Here is a 16,986-nt window from a genome sequence, read left to right on the forward strand (position 1 = left end):
CAAATGAGGAACAGCATATCTATCCTAAGAGGATGATGCAAAATAAAAGCATTTATCATTTAGCATAACATTACAACTAAGGTTTCCACCTTCGAACCATTATATTTTTAAACAATTTTATTCTTTGGATAAACAAAAGTCCATTAAGTTTTTCTATATCTGTGTATTTTTGTATTGGTCCTCCTAAAGTTGCATTTATTCATTTCACCCTATATATTATATATTGGGATGTTGAAACCTGTTGTGTACTTATAAGGTCACACCTTACATTCTGTATATGTGTTTGATGTGGGGTCTATATCTAACAGGGTATTCAGAATCACAGTATTGGTAACCTGCAGGGCAGGGTCTGCAGTAGCTTTTGGGATGTCATGTATTCCAACATTGTCTCTGTTGGTTCCATGCTCTCCATCATCTAAATTCATTAAAGTAGGGCGTGTTGATGCAGGTGAGTCACGTGGGAAGTCTACAATGCCACAACTCTAGACTCCAGTGTGCATTGCCCTGATCCCACCTGTATTACCCACTCATATACTGTAGATACTTCCCTTGATCCTCCATTTTAAGGCTGCTTCAGTTTTGTATGTCTGCCTTTGTGGACAGTGAATCCACGATGTTGTGCAAATCTGCTCTGTAATGAAAAAAAGGCTTTACAGGTAGCATAGTGTTGCAGAACCAAAGGGCAAATGTGTCAGTGGCAGACAGGGGATTAAAATTTGAGAGTTTGGTCCAGAAGAGGGGAAATCAATGTCTCACCTTGGTTCGGCTCTGGTCTGGATTTTCCCACTGTCTGTGGGAAAGCAGCTCTTGCATTGTTGTTTGGCTGACGTTTTAAAGAAATTGCGCAGGATTGGTCACTGCTGATGCTTAAATGAGATTGAGTACTTTCTCCCTCTTGACATGAATTTCATGTATGCTTTAGCTACTAAGGGTATCCCAACATCCTGTCTGGAAACATGGAGCTCACCAAAAGCACATCCCTATGGTTCTATCACCTGGCTACTCTCTGATGGAGTTTTGAAAACTATTGCATGATCCTTCTCATCCACCTCCACAATCTTCATATATACAAGGGGATATGCATATGCACAAAAAGCAACTGTAGTTTGGTGGACCCATGTGCTTTTACAGTCTAAAAATGTTCAACTCATCTGATTGCAAGTTTGCTTATATACAAGCATGGAAACTATAGCATAACATTAATTTTAATAGTAAAATGTAAATATTTTTATTTTTATTATAAAGGTTTTAGGAGCGAGTCAATATATTACTAGAACTGGTAATTAGAGATGAGCCGAACTACCCTGGATTCAGTTTCAGCTTTGTCTGGTGAACTTCAATGAAGTTTGGATGCTGGACCTGAACCCTCTTGAAATCAATGGGATCAGAATCTATCAAATTAGGAATAGCCATTTTCTGAGCTAACAGGCAAAGGAGTGTCAAAAAAGAGCATGTGAGTGGGCACTGCCAGAGTTTGTGACTTTTCAAATGCTTAAAGTTCAATATTGAAAATATCCAATTCCTTTAAATGAATAATAACGTGCCTGGGGGTGCCTTAACCTGCCTGTGAAGGGGAACATCTCTGTGATGCATGGAAAGTGTCTAAAATTGCCAGCAAATTACATTTCATTGTGGCATTTTTTTTTCTTAAAGCACACAAACCCCTTCAAGAGTTTGTTATGTTTTTTGGGGAGGTTTGGAGGGGTCTCTGTGCTGTTTAAAAAAAAAAAGAATCTAGCAATGAAAATGAATTTACTGGCATATATAAAAGCAGTAGAAATACCACTTCTATATTTAATGCTCTGCTCCTGCTGAACAAGCTTTCATCCAAACCATCAACAGCCAAAGTTTGGGAAGACTTGTCAGCTCACCCCTATTAGTAACATCTGACAATGTGACTGGAGGTAGACTTTAGTGATATTTAGCATAGTTTCACATATACTTTCATATTACAAAGGTTTCACAACAGATCTGGTGAGGGGTAGATTATGGCATAAACAGGGATCTATGATCTATCATCCAGACAGCTGTTGTTTTGTTTTTACCAGAATTTATTATAAAAAGTTAAGACTGGCTTCACACCTATGTGTTATGTATTGTATGGCATTTTGTGGGTACGTTACAGGGCCATTAACTCAAAATGGTACCCCACTACATATCATATGTACTGTAGCCTGCAATGTACGTGCATTGGGCCTTGCATTTTGGTAATCTTCATTAAAAATATACTGTATATATATATTTCTTTCTGCTGTTTTGGCAGTCCATATAAAATGAATGGGTTGCCTTAGCTCAATGAATGTTATTGCGCACAATACCACGATTTAACACAACGCAATGTACAAGTGTACACCTGTTAAATATTTTTTTTTATTCCAGATTGTAAGATCTCTAAATGGTCATACTGGTAATACAACTTAAAACAAACAAACAAAATCCTTTCTGTCCTTTTTTTTATAATTTGTATTGTATATTTAATTCCCACTATTTACTCTCTAAGCAATAGCATACTAAATGTTCGTTTATTCTGAACACAGGTTGAATTTTCTAGAAATAAAACACATAAAGGCTTTTTGTGTATTATTGCCCTAAACTGCTAACAGACTATGCTAGGTCCTGCAACAGAGAATATTCACACACTGACAAAATAGATTTTGTTTAAAAGTGCTGTATAGCTGTTTAGGTAAAGCTTTGGGATATAGGTATCCAACAAAGAAAGACATTAAGCATACAGTATATACATACTAAGCACTAATTTACATAACAATGCATACAATAGCTACACATTTGTACCCACTAAAAAGGTCAGCATTATTTCAAATGCATGCATATAAGGCACAGCATAAAAAGCTCCCTCTTTTCAATTCCTTTGAACATATCTCGATATTCTATACAAAATGGGAAAGGTATTTATTCAATTATAATTCAGCAGGTGATGAATGTGCATTTAAGAATAAGCATTTTAAAGCTGCGTTATAATTTGTAACATGTTACAATTAATGTTCATCAAGCACTGCTTGACATGTAGACATCATCCTTTACAATAATTGAGTATTGTTACAGTTATTTAAGTGAAACAAATATCATTATAATCAGCAGAATTGTGTCTACAGGAAATGATTTAGAGTAAATTTGTTTTAAAGAGAATATTTGGAATTTTCAGAACTATTTGAGTTAGAATTCTACTCTGTGATCAATATGAGAATGAACAGTTTTTTTTAGGTTTATGTAGATCTCAACAATTAACTTTTTTAATTTGCTTCCTTTAACCACTTGCCCTCCAGAGGATTTACTCCCCCGTTCCTGACCAGGCAATTTTTTGCAATACGGTGCTGCGTTACTTTAACTGACAATTGCACGGTCATGCAACTCTGCACACAAAATACATTTATGTCCTTTTTTTTCCACAAATAGAGCTTTCTTGCAGTGGTATTTGATTGCCTTTGTGTTTTTATTTTTCGCTCTATAAATAAAAAAAAGACCAACAATTTTGAGAAAAAACTATATTTTTGACTTTTTGCTATTAAACATGTCTGGTAAAAAAAATCAAATTTCATCATAAATTTAGGCAAAATGTATTCTGCTACATGTCTTTTCTAAAAAAAATCCCAATACGTGTAAATTAATTGGTTTATGTAAAAGTTAAAGAGTTTACAAATGGCGGTATATATACTGTAATTTAAAAAAAAATGTTTGTAATGGCGGTGATCAGCAACTTATAGCGGGACTGCAGCTGGCATTCTGACACTGGAGGCAACTGACTTGGTGTCACTGACATCCCCAGTGACACCAATACAGAGATTAGTGCTAATAAAAAGCACTGACACTGCAGTAATGACACTGGGCAGAAAGGGGTTAACATGTGGAGCGATCAAAGAGTTAACTGTGTGCTGTTTCACTGTGTGCTGTGTGTATGCTTTACACTGTAACCACAATGCTTTGTATGGTTCTGCTATGTAGAGCCATACAAAGCAGTGTGCAGGAGCTGATAGGGGAGAGACCTGTGTTTTTTATACAAAGGTCTCTCCCCCATCGGTAATACTCGGCGATCACCGGGGGCTGGCGAGGAATCACCGACCGGGACCTAGTGATTGACAGCCAAGGCCACGAATAGCAGCGCTGGTAGGGCCATGCGTGCACCCTCCCTACCCAAAACTGCAAAACCACGTATATATACACACGATTTTGCACACCCGTACCACCTTGTAGAAGTATTTCTGCTATAGGGAGGAGCGGAAGCAGTTAAAGTGGAAGAAAAGGCTGATGCTGGATACATACAAGAAATTGTTTTGCTCAAACCAGTGGGCTACACCACGCTCCCCCTCCCCCGCCAGGACACACTGATCGTACGCCGATCAGATGCTGGTTTTCCAGCATGTCTGTTTGACAGAAGCAGGTCATGAGACCGTTTTCTCTCAGAGGAAGAGCTGTACACACAGGCCAAAAGCCAGCCAGATCTTACTGAGCCAACTATTCTCGGCTGGTTTTCAGCCCATGTGTACCCAGCTTAACTCTAACAATACTTAAAAAAAGTTCCCTCTCTCCTCCTCCTCCTACCTACTCTGCATTCCCTGTATAAAAAGATCTTTGTATTTACCCTTTTTTTTCATATCTGTTACATAGGACAGATTCCTTGATTAGGGATACTATCTTGACCTTATTAATAGGACCTACTAGGACTATCAATTGGCCACCACCTGGAGCATTCAAACAGAATCTACATTTAGTTCTGATGTAAAGTTCATTACCCAATACTGTTATAAACACAAATAAATGGAAATGATCATTAAACAGCACTGGAAGAATTTACTCCAGGATCCCAAATTAGGACTTGTTCTTTCAGAAACTCCTTATTTGTGTACAAGAGAGCACAAAATATTAAAGAAATTGTTGCTCACAGTAAACGAAAAAGCTTAGATCAAACTCCCTCATATTCCCTTGCCACCTTCTACAATCTCACTGGGATGTTCCAGTGCAGAAGAATTAGGTGCAAGATGTATCGATTTTTCCATCACCAACTAAAGATATTTAAGGGCCATCAAAGTTTTTTTTTCACTTATGCTATGGACTACGTGGTTTACTGCCTTTCTTGCCCCTGTGGTTCCCTATATGTGGGCTGCATGGTTTGCACTGTTAGAGCCCGCTTTGGAGAGCACAGGAGGTTCATTAACCTCCTTAGCGGTATTCCCGAGTGTAGCTCGGGGTAAAATTTGAGCTACACTCGGGCTTACCATGCGGCGTTGCTCAGGGAGTCCCTGCAGCACTTACCTTGTCCTTCGCTCCCTTGATGTGTCCCCTGCAGCGTCCCCGGCCATCTCCTCCGGCCGATGCCGGCATCCGGCTTCCGTGTTCCGGTCCCTGTGACGTCGGGACGTACGGGCGGCAAATTTGAAATTTTTAAAAAATGTCATTTTTAAAAAAATGATTATTACATAGTAAAACATTGCTGTTTCAATGCATTTCACATACATTTTGTCCCTACTGCTTTGTCCCGTGCCCTGCCTGCATTTTGACTGTTCTTTCTGCCTGGAAACTTAGAAAAGTCCATGGCGTCCAAAAAGCATCCCTTTACATCAAAAGTGGTTTTAGACCAGCTAGAGAACAGCGATACTAAATCAGAACCACTTGCAGAATTGAGTGATAATGATTCGTGGGGAAATTCGTCATCAGACACTGAAAACGATTTTGCAACTTTGGTCAGCGATGTGTGAATTTGCCTCTGTATTTCAAATTTCAGTTTTTTTGGTTTGATTATATTATTGAATTAAATTTATTAATATTATATTATTATTTTTTATGATTATTTATTAAATTATAATTTATGATTTCGTGTTTCAAATTTTATCCTACCCGGGATGTTTACTAGACTCTTGTTCGTACAGATTTCAGTGAGTTATTCCTAAAAATTACAGCCTACAATAAAAACCTACATATTTCCATGCAAAAAAATGGTACCGCTTTCAGCACAAAAAATCGGAAATAATCAGACCGCCGAGGAGGTTAAGGATGGCAGGGAAGACCACAGTGTCCCTAGATACTTTGTGACACACCATGAGGGTTCTTAGAGTCTGGGTTGTGGAGTCCATCCTCCCATGTGATTACTTACATAGTTACATAGTTAGTCTGGCTGTAAAGAGACAAAAGTCCATCCAGTTCAACCATTAAAAAAAAAAGTTATAATACTACACCCACAGTTGTTCCAGAGGAAGGAAAAAAAAACCCAGCAAAGCATGATCCAATCTGCTCCTGCAAGGAAAAAAAATTCCTTCCTGATCCCCGAGAGGCAATCAGATATTCCCTGGATCAACTTTACCTAAAAATGTTAGTATCCAGTTATATTCTGAGTATCTAAGAAAGAATCCAGGCCTTTTTTAACACAATCCACTGAGCTGGCCAGAACCAACTCTTTTTAATCTGGTCTGGACCAGCCATTTAATCCAACAGCTCTGGCTCTTCTGTGTCAGTGAGTGGCTGCTGCAGAAGAGGGAGCACCAGCAACGGCTGGACCATGGGAGCCTATGGGTGATGTTGCTGCTCTAGGATTTTACAGCTGTTGTTGAGTGCTCCCTTACACAGGGTAAACATAACTGCTAAATCATATCTCTGAGGCGGACTAAAAAAGGTAAGGAAGATCTTCAAAAACCTGTTATCAGTTATCCTTGTTCCCAACTACTTCTGTGGACTGCAAAACACTTCTCATCTATGTTATAAAAAATAAAAGAATGAAATGTGTCTGTGTGGTCCTGTCCTAATATGACCATGCTACACCTCCATAGATAAAGTACAATGTATGAATGTTATTACGCAGGACAGGAGGTGACAGGATCACCAGAGGAAAAAAGCATGAAATAAGAACACTAAAGCAGCCACCACATCTAAGCTGCAATATATTACATATTTGTTTTTCGGTTTAGCTACACTTTAACTGATACTGATGTTGAGTATTTATAGTAATGTGTACTTGGTCTACTTTTTATCAAGAATGGTGATCCAAGCCAACAACTTCGTAAGGCATGCATCTTTGCAGAAAGAGCAGACTTTTCACTAGTGTCAGATTTTGACAGATGTTTTTGCATTTTTAGAGAGCCATCTCAGCTCTCCCTTTCATCTCTTTCAATAGAAAGGAGGACAGATGGGGTAACAATACAGGATTTTAGTATCTATCTATCTATCTATCTATCTATCTATCTATCTATCTATCTATCTATCTCTATCTATCTATCTATCTATCTATCTATCTATTTATCTTATCTATCTATATTTAAGTGTACCTATACTCTAAATTTCAATGCCTGCTAGTGCAAAGGAGGGGGTACTTTCTGTAACAAAGCATCACGTTAGTTTGCTTACACTACTATAGCTGATGATAGTGTGATGCAATGCAGAACCTGAGCATGAAAAACATTAATATGCATGAAGCCATGGGGGTTGATTTACTAAAGGTAAATAGACTGTGCACTTTGCAAAGTGCAGTAGTACTCTCAACTGCAGTTGCCCTAGAGCTTAGTAAATGAGTTAAACCTTTACAAACACTTTATAAAGAATACCCAATCACATGCAAGGAAGATAAAAAACAACATTTTTGCTTGCACGTAATTGGATGATGGAAGTCAGCAGAGCTTCTGCTCATTAACTAAGCTATGGAGCAACTGCACTTGCAGAGTGCAACTACACTTTGCAAAGTGCAAAGTCTTTTTGCCTTTAGTAAATCAATCCCACTCTGTCATACGCAAGCATAAAATAAAAATATAGCTTTAGATCTGAATTTTTAAAATGCTTTAAGTTAGAAATGTATATGAATTTTCAAAACTTAATTTTCTAGATCATCTTCTATGAGGACAGAGACTTCCAAGGTCGCTCCTATGAGTGTAACTCTGAATGCCCAAACCTGTCCTCATATTTCAGACGCTGTAACTCCATTCGTGTAGAAAGTGGAAACTGGATTCTGAATGAACATCCCAACTACAGAGGACACCAGTACTTCCTTCACAGGGGAGAATATCCAGACTTTCAGCAATGGATGGGTTACAATGACTCTATTAGATCTTGTCGTGTGAGCCCCCAGGTAATGTTCAATAATGTTGTCAACTGCTATTTAATAAATGATGTAAAAATATCTAAACTCATAGGACATATTTATATTACTGCTTTGAACAGTTTAATTAGATTTATGCCCCCTGGCTGTTCAGATTCTGACCATAATGATAATACAGTATGTCTTTTTCATATTATAATATTGGACTCCAAATCTGCTTATAAATGGGTGTTAATATATTATTTTACTTTATTTATAAATTGTAATTATATGTGCGCATGGAGACAGCTTTATATGTTCACTATGTATGCAGCTTCCTTTGTGTTTTAAGAAGAAAATAAAGAGACTATTGTCAGTATGCACAACAAAAAAGAAAAAGGGGTTACAGCATCCTAGTAGTAGTCTGGTAAAAAATAACAAACAATATTGAGACCTTTGTGTTTTGCTGTTCTTCCACTACTAGTCTATTCAACATGGTCTATTTCAGTCATCACTAAATGGTGGACCGGGGTTCACAAACGGACCGAATGACAGTCCTATATGGACCCCAGCTCCGACACTTAGCAGCCTGGATGTCCTCTGCAGGCTGCTATCTTCCTCCCCTGCCCCCTTAGTCACCACTGCCACCACCACAGTATTCATCTTTTAGCAGGTAGAAGGCAGAAGGCACGGCGTGCCCAGCCAGAGAGTAGGGCTACCCAGCTTTTTAAGTTAATAAGCTGGTGATTGGTTGTTAGGCATTCCTAGCAACCAATCACCTGCCTGTTAACATGAAAAGCATATCCCACATGTCCCTCCCTCTCTCCAGACATGTCGTGCCTTCTGCCTTCTACCTGCTGTGTAAGGTAGGATCAGAAAGGTTAGAGGAGGGTTGTGATTGGCAGGGAGTAATGAAAGGGGGGGTATTCATACCACAGGTCAGGTGCACTGCTTTGGCCAATCACAGTGCATGATGACATCACAAGGGGTGGGGTAACCCTGCCCCCTTGTGACGTCTTCACAGTATTTTTGAACTGTTATCTGTGCGCCTGCGTCAAGAATGAAGCGTTATTTTTTTCTGGGTGGCGGTGGCGGCAGACATCGTGGTTGATGTCGGATCTACTTCAGTGGACATTTTTTTGTTTGTTTTTTTAAAAGGACTTGTCAAAGATTGTCTCCTGTCATTTTTACACTACACTTTTTTGGGGGGAATGGGTGGCGGTACCATGTACTGCATACTCGTTCACATGGGGGAGGCGGGATAAGCCCCCCACCTGCAGACCCCCACAACCACCGGCCAGGATTTTAGGGAAGAGTCCCCCATCAACATGGGGACAAGGTGCTTTGGGGTGGAGCCCCCCTGCCCCAAAGCACCCCACCCATGTTGAGGGCATATGGCCTAGTATAGTTCAGGAGGGGGGTGCTTTCTCATCCCCCCCTCTCCTGACCTGCCGGGCTGCATGCTTGGATAAGGGTCTGGTAAGGATTTTGGGGGTGCCCCATGCCACTTTTTTAAATTTTGGTGTGGGGGATCCCCTCCAAATCTGTACCAGACCCGAAAGGGCTTGGCATGGATGGGAGGGATGGATGGGACCCCATGCCATTTAAAAAAAAAAATTTAATTGTTGGGCAATGCCAACAATTCCTTTGACATTCTGTTGTCAGCGGAGAACCCGCTGACAGCTGAAACATTAAAGAATGTCTCACTACTGTCTTAATAATATAACTAATGAGGTATTTTAGTAGCTGGGCAGTATCTTACCACATAGTCAGATGCAGTAAGATACCACTCAGTAAATAGTCCTTGTTCAAAGTTTGAAATTGAACTTTCGATAGGTTCGAATGTTCAAACTGAACGGGGGGATGATCGTCCCATAACTAATTAGAAGTGAATTGTAATGACAGATCAATTACTCTATTACTTTTCTCCAATTTAAGTACACTGATGTTTTTGGAAATGTAATTCAATGTTAAGTATTGTCTTCTATTAACACAGCATCTAGGTTCATTTAGGATTAGAATTCATGAGAGAGAAGATTTCAGAGGTCAAATGATGGAATTCACTGAAGATTGTCCTCAAGTTTATGAAAGATTCCGCCATCATGACATCTATTCTGTCCAAATACAAGATGGATACTGGATGTTCTATGAGGAACCTAACTATAGGGGACATCAGTATTACCTGAGACCTGGAGATTACAAGAGATACACTGAATGGAGAGCCACAAGACCCAGAATTGGCTCCTTCAGACGTGTTTAATATTTCTACTAGAGAAGAAAAAATTTTAATTAGTTCAGTAAATAATTTGAACAATGTTTTTGTTTCATAGTTGACCCTTGCATTAATCATGTCTTTAGCAAAAAAATTGAGTGATATAAATAAACACTCATTAAATACCCCAATTTGAACTTACAATAACTATTAAGTTGAAGTGAATATGAATACACAAAGAATATTTTAAATGGATGCAGAGGAGTCAAAGCTTTGAAAGTTTCTTTCATCTGTGATACCAAATGAAGTTGGAGTTTACAGATATGAGCATACATATCAGCATATAGTCACAGGTATACAATTCAGGCAATATTAGAAGAGAACAATAACCTAACACTGTTTTTTACAAGTCATTCACATTTGATGGTAGTAACGATATAGGAGCTGACCAAAAAGTGCCACATCCTAATATTTAATGCTAAAAGAAAACAAAGATGTTTTGAACGTGATTTTTGAGGTACAACTTGAAATATTAGTTAACCACTTGCGCTTCGGAAGGTTTTACCCCTTCTTTACCAGGCCTTTTTTTGCTATTCGGCATTGAGTTACTTTAACTGACAATTGCACAGCCATGAAACACTGTGCAAATTAAATTTATATAATTTTTTTTCATAGCTATATTTTGGTGGTATTTGTTCACCACTGTTTTTTTATAATATAAATAATGTTGAAAATTTTGAAAAAAAACCCCAATATTTTCTACTTTCTGTTATAAAACATATCCAATAAAAAATAAAAAATCTAATTTCTTCATACATTTAGGCCAAAATCTATTCTTCTGCTTGTCTTTGGTAAAAAAAACCCCAATAAGTGTATATTAATTGGTTTGTGTAAAAGTTATAGCATCTACAAACTATGGTATATACAGTATATTTGTAAATTGATCAATCCTGATGTACTAAAGGACTAGCTCATTTCTTTAGGCCCTAAAATTCCAGGACAATACAAATACCCCCAAAATGACCCCTTTTTCAAAAACAGACAGTCTGAGGTATTTAGTAAGAAGCATGGCGAGTTCTTTGAAGTTGTAATTTTTTGGAAAATGAAGAAATTAAATAAAATTAGGGTTTTTTGCAAATCTTTCTATGTACTGTCATCAGTGCAGTACAGCATCATCATATGACTGGTTTGGCTGTGATCAGGGATACTGACTAAAGACAGTATGTAAAAATGCAAATAATTTATTTCATTTTTTAAACATTTCTTTTTCCGTTTTTACTATTTTTTTCTTTTTACATCCTGTCATCAGAATAGCTCATTGCCACCATAATGACACTGTACTTCTCCAGGGGGGGCGATCAGGGATTTTTTTTTACACTGTTATTGCTTGTGCAGTGATTGTAATATATTTTGCTGTCATGAATATGTTTCCCGTTCATGAACAGCTTGCTTAAGTGTTAATTACTACAGCTAATCACATGGTACAGATAAATACAGTGATTAGTGCAGCGCTACAATATATGGTGAAATCACAAAAATATAAGTAAAATGAGTCCATTCATCTTCATTAGAATGCTTCCATCCTTTGTAGCCACCAAGAGCTCATTCCACCCCCAGATGTCTGCTCATCTCCAGCAATATGACCTCACATAGTACTATGTTTGGTCTAACTACGCTTTTGGTCCCAGTATGGACACTGTAGATCAACTTGATGGATCCCAGCTATCATTCACAACTCATCCGGAACTTAACTCCAGCCATCACATCACCTCATAAACAAAAGACTCCACAATAGTGCGTAAACTTTAAAACATTTTAATATCACAAAGTAAATGAATTGTGCACTCACATGTAAAGGGTGCCCAATCGCAACAAGTACAATCAGCCTCTGTTAATATAGATAAATCTGAGATCTGTGGAACTGTGCCGTGGAACATCAGCTATGATGGAGCTCATGCAGTGGGTAAAACACAACGATCATCGTGATGTCAGTCTGATTGAGTGATTGAACCTTGAACCGGAGCAGGCAAAATCCCTTATATATACATGACTAACACTGAAAGTGCCACGCTGCCCCAGTAAATGTACTGTGGTGGGGCAGCAAGTGGTTAAAAAACATGATTATATTTAATCAAAATGGTTAAAATACAAGAACATTGTCCACGTGTAGCACTGGTGTAGTAAAATTGTAGTCTGATGTCTCAACATGTATATATAATATTCCCAAGTGGATTAGTTCTCCTTCTTTATTAGAGTCCACTCTTTTCATACAGATGTAGCTCAATGCATTTCCTGGAACATATCCACTTCATCAGGAGCTATAAATTTCAGTACAGACTACAAAATTATTATTATTATTATTATAATACAGGATTTATATAACGCCAGCAGTTTGCACAGTGCTTTACAATGTGAGGGCAAACAGCATAGTTACAATACAATTGAATACTGGAGGAATCAGTGGGCCCTGCTCATTAGAGCTTACAATCTTAAAGGGGAGGGTCAAGTGATACAAAAAGTAATAACTGTGAGGGATGAGCTGATTGAGAAAATACATGTATAGTTTTTAGGTGGTGGCATGATAGGATTCTCTGAAGAGAAAGGTGTTCAGGTATTGCCTAAAAGTGCACAGAGTAGGAGAAAGCCAGACAGATTGGAGTAGGGAATTCCATAGGATGGGAGAGGCTTGAGAGAGGTCCTACAGGCAAGTATGGGAGGAGTTGACAAGGGAACTAGAGAGCAGAAGGTCTTGGTAGGAACAAAGAGAGAGGTTAGGTTGGTATTTTGAGACTAGGTTAGTGATGTAGTTGGAGGTTGAGTTGTGGATGGCTTTGTAAGTTGTTGTTAGTATTTTGAATTTAATTTGTTGGGTGAGTGGCAACCAGTGCAGGGATTGGCAGAGGGGTGGCAGACACCGAATGGTTGGTAAGATGGATGAGCCCGGCAGCAGCAATCATGATATACTGGAGGGGGATAGCCTAGGTAAAGGTAATCCAATGAGGAGGGAGTTGCAGAAGTCCAGGCAAGAGATAATCTGGAAGTGAATTAGGAGCGTTGTGGTGTCATTGGTTAGGAAGGGGCATACTTTGGAGGTATTGCAGAGGTTGAGACAGCAAGCTTTGGAAAGTGATTGGATATGGGGCCGAAAGGAGAGTTCAGAGTCCAGGATTACACCTAGCACCCTGGCATGCAGAGACAGGTTGATGGTTGTGCCATTGATCTTGACAGAGAAGTCAGGAAAAGGGGCACATGGGGGAGGAAATATTAGGAGCTCGGTTTAGGATAGATTAAGTTTAAGGAAGTGGTGTAACATCCAGATTAGATATGTTGGTCAGTAAGATAGTGATGCTTGAGGAGACTGATGTTGTGAGCTGAGAGTAGAGAGATAGATTCTGTGTCATAGAAATTATATTGAAAGCCATGGGAGGCTATCAGCTGACCCGGGGAGAAGGCTTAGATCAAGAATAGGAGAGGTCCAAGAACAGAACCTTGGGAGACCCCAACAGAGAAAGGAAGAGGAGAGGAGGAATTAGAATTGTAAGTGACACTGAAGGTGCAGTGGGATAGGTAGGATGTAAACCAATGAGGAGCACAGTAACATATACCAAGAGTGTAAAGTTTTTTGAGGAGGAAAGGGTGGTCAACCATATCAAAGGCAGCCGAAAGGTCCAGAAGTGAGAGTATAGAAAAGTGTCCATTGGTTTTTAGCTGTTAGTAGATAATTGGTGAGTTTTAGGAAAGCAGTTTCTGTGGAATGTTGAGGGCAAAACCCAGACTGAAGGGGATCAAGGTTATTTTTAATGAGGTGATCACTCAGTTGGTTGTAGACCAGGCGTTCAAGGAGTTTGGAGGAAAATGGGAGCAAGGAGATGGGGTGTAGGTTATTAATATTGGTGGGGTCCAAGGAAGACTTTTTAAGTATGGGCATGTTTTGCAGTGGTGGACAAAGTAGAGAGTGCAAGGCAGAGAATAGTTGAATGAGGATTAGATGAGAAGGTGTTATTGAGAGTGCTCAAACAGGTCTACTTGGCAGTGTGGAGACAAGACAGAACACAAAATTACAATTTAAAAATGATGGTATTATACTACAGAGATTTTCAAAACATATAACTGCAATAATGTTCCATCTGAGAGTACATAATGCGCATCCAAGGGGAATACTGAAAAAACCCAATTGGAAGGAGAGGAGGGGAAAGCCCTGTCACGTTAACTCCTTCCAGGGGTGGTAAGCACGTGGGAGTAAAGAAACCACAAAATATGGCTTATATAACCATAGAAGATAACAGAACATTGGCTACAAACCATATCTGAAATATAAACACAGATAGCTGTTGCTACCAAATAATATTCTTTCCTAATTAAATTAGATTATATTCAAAACCATATAATTATTTCTAAATATAACCTACAATCATATCTTGCTTCCAAAGGCTTCCTCGAAATGGTATATACTATTGCATGGATACTTTTCAACACAGGGGTACATCACATTGATCACCATGACAATTTTGAAATGGCTTCCCATAACTATACACACAATAACAGATCAGTTCAGTTGTATATGGAAATAAATGTACCTAATCCAAAAGGATAGCACAGGATCTTTTCACCATACTTGCCATCATATCACATTAAAATCCATCTGTAATGTAATTAGATTAACTAGCACTATTACTAAATCTTACTTTACATTGGGCCATAGTCAGGGCCGGTGCTAGACTATTTTGCACCCTAGGTGAGACCCGCTACTTGCACCCCCCCAAAAAAAACAAACATTACCTGTAGTTCTACTTCACCCCTCTAGCACACATCCTCCTTACCCTCAAATTTTCACTGTAGCATGAATCCTCTCCCCCAAATCCCCCCTCCTAACATAAATTCCCCCCATTTTACCTTTCCTAGCACAAATCCTTTCTCCCCAACCAAATCCCGCCTCCTAGCACAAATACCCCCCTCCTAGCACAACTGTCCCCCCTATTCCCATCTCCTAACACAAATCACCCCAATCCCCCTCCTAACATAAATCCCCTAATCCCCCTCACCTATCCCAAATCACCCCCAATCCCCTCTCCCAGCACAAATCCCCCCCCAAATTTCCCCTCCTAGCACAACCTCCCCCCCAATACCCCCCTCCTAGCACAAATCCCCAGCCCTCCAATCCTGCCTCCTAGCACAACCCCCCCTCTCCTAGTACAAATTCCCATCCCCCATCCACCCTCCTAGTACACATTACCCCAAATCCCCCTTCCTAACACCCTCCAATATCCTCTCCTAACACAAATCCCCCCAAATCCCCCCTCCTAGCACAAATTCCCCTCCCAATCCTCCCTCCTAGCACAAATTCCCCCCAATCCCACATCTCTGCACCAATCCTCTTCAATCCCCCCAACTAGAACAAATTCCCCTAAATCCCTCCCACCCACCCTAACACCTCCCCTAGATCCAGTCATGATGGAGAGTAAGAAAACCAGCAGCTGTGGCTGCGCCCTAGGTGGCAGTACGTGCTAGGCGGCTGCTTAGTTCGCCTAGTGGTAGCACCGGCCCTGGGCATAGTACAAGCACTGCAGACAAAGAAGATACCTACCACCATTAGACAAGCCTAAAGCAAAGAGTCACAGCAAAAAGCAGGGGAAAAGACCAATCAACATGCCCTCAGCTATACATGAACCATCACAACTTTCCTCTGGAGCGCATCTCGACCCCATATAAATCCCTCCCTCAAATGCCACGCAAATCCACCACCTTGGAATGCCAAAGTGCCCCATATGGTCAAAGATAATGGCTGATGGCAGCAGCAACTCCCATGCATGCGCATGCTAGGAAGCTGATACCCTAGGATGATGTCAGGGCGCACAAAACGCCTGGCGTCAAAGTTGGCATTTGGCGCTGGAGTGTGTTGATGGTAGTAAGAAATTTTAGGAGTGGAGCAGTGGTTAAGAAATTAGTAGATCAAGGCAACTATAAAGAGCAAAGATAGATGGAGGGAAAAAAAACTCATGGGAAAGAACAGAACAAAAAAAAAAATTAAATCCACACTAAATCTAAGCTTACAGGTTACTGGTGATCAAAGAGTCAACGAACTATGGAATACAAGTTGTAGCTAAAGTAAAAATAAGAGCTGAGTCCCTTAACACCTCCAATTGTACAAGACATGTCCTGTCCTACATATATCATATATTAATTTTCTTGTCCTAGGGCATTCTATCTGTATTACACTGGTCACTTTCTTTTGTTAAAAAACATGCAACTCACAATTCAGCATTCAAAAATCCAAAGGAGTGGAAAGTCTGGCTTGTGTTTAGATACTTTTTAAGTATAATTGCATTTTAGTTGTGTTTTCACTTTCCAGATTTTGCAAATAATTTCTCTACTACCAATGTTGCGGTTGTTTTCTTAGATTTTGAATACCTAATATTGGCATCTGTGCAGTGCAGATAAGGTTCACAGACCCAGAGCATGCACCTTCTAAAGCAAGTCACCAGTGGTAGTTCCCAGGAGTCTGTCCTTCCTGATTTCCCTCCAAGCCTATTGTATTTTGATAGCCAGCCCCACCAGCTGTTAACCATTTAATTACTGGGCACTTTCACCCCCTTCCTGATTTCCCTCCAAGCCTATTGTATTTTGATAGCCAGCCCCACCAGCTGTTAACCATTTAATTACTGGGCACTTTCACCCCCTTCCTAGCCATGCTAATTTTCAGCTTTCAGTGCTGTCACACTTTGAACAACAATTGCGCAGTCATGCAACACTGTAACCATAA

General features: G+C 39.6%; 1 protein-coding gene across 1 annotated transcript; it reads left to right on the top strand.

Annotated features, from left to right (window-relative positions):
• Positions 1–2,847: 2,847 nt before the first annotated feature.
• Positions 2,848–11,364, top strand: LOC149473812 (gamma-crystallin-3-like). The gene is made up of 3 exons (XM_089671436.1): positions 2,848–2,906; positions 7,823–8,065; positions 10,011–11,364. Exons 1-3 carry the CDS (start codon positions 2,898–2,900, stop codon positions 10,272–10,274), a joined length of 516 nt encoding a protein of 171 aa, XP_089527562.1. The 5' UTR covers positions 2,848–2,897; the 3' UTR covers positions 10,275–11,364.
• Positions 11,365–16,986: the final 5,622 nt, after the last annotated feature.

Source organism: Staurois parvus, unplaced genomic scaffold, assembly GCF_062004578.1.
Source record: "Staurois parvus isolate SC_StPar_1 unplaced genomic scaffold, SC_StPar_1.0 ptg000011l, whole genome shotgun sequence".
NCBI classification, from domain to species: Eukaryota; Metazoa; Chordata; class Amphibia; order Anura; family Ranidae; genus Staurois; species Staurois parvus.

Coding starts and splice junctions, on each gene's coding strand:
- LOC149473812 (XM_089671436.1), top strand. Junction 8,066..10,010: donor CTTGTCGTGTGAGCCCCCAG/GTAATGTTCAAT, acceptor CTATTAACACAG/CATCTAGGTTCATTTAGGAT.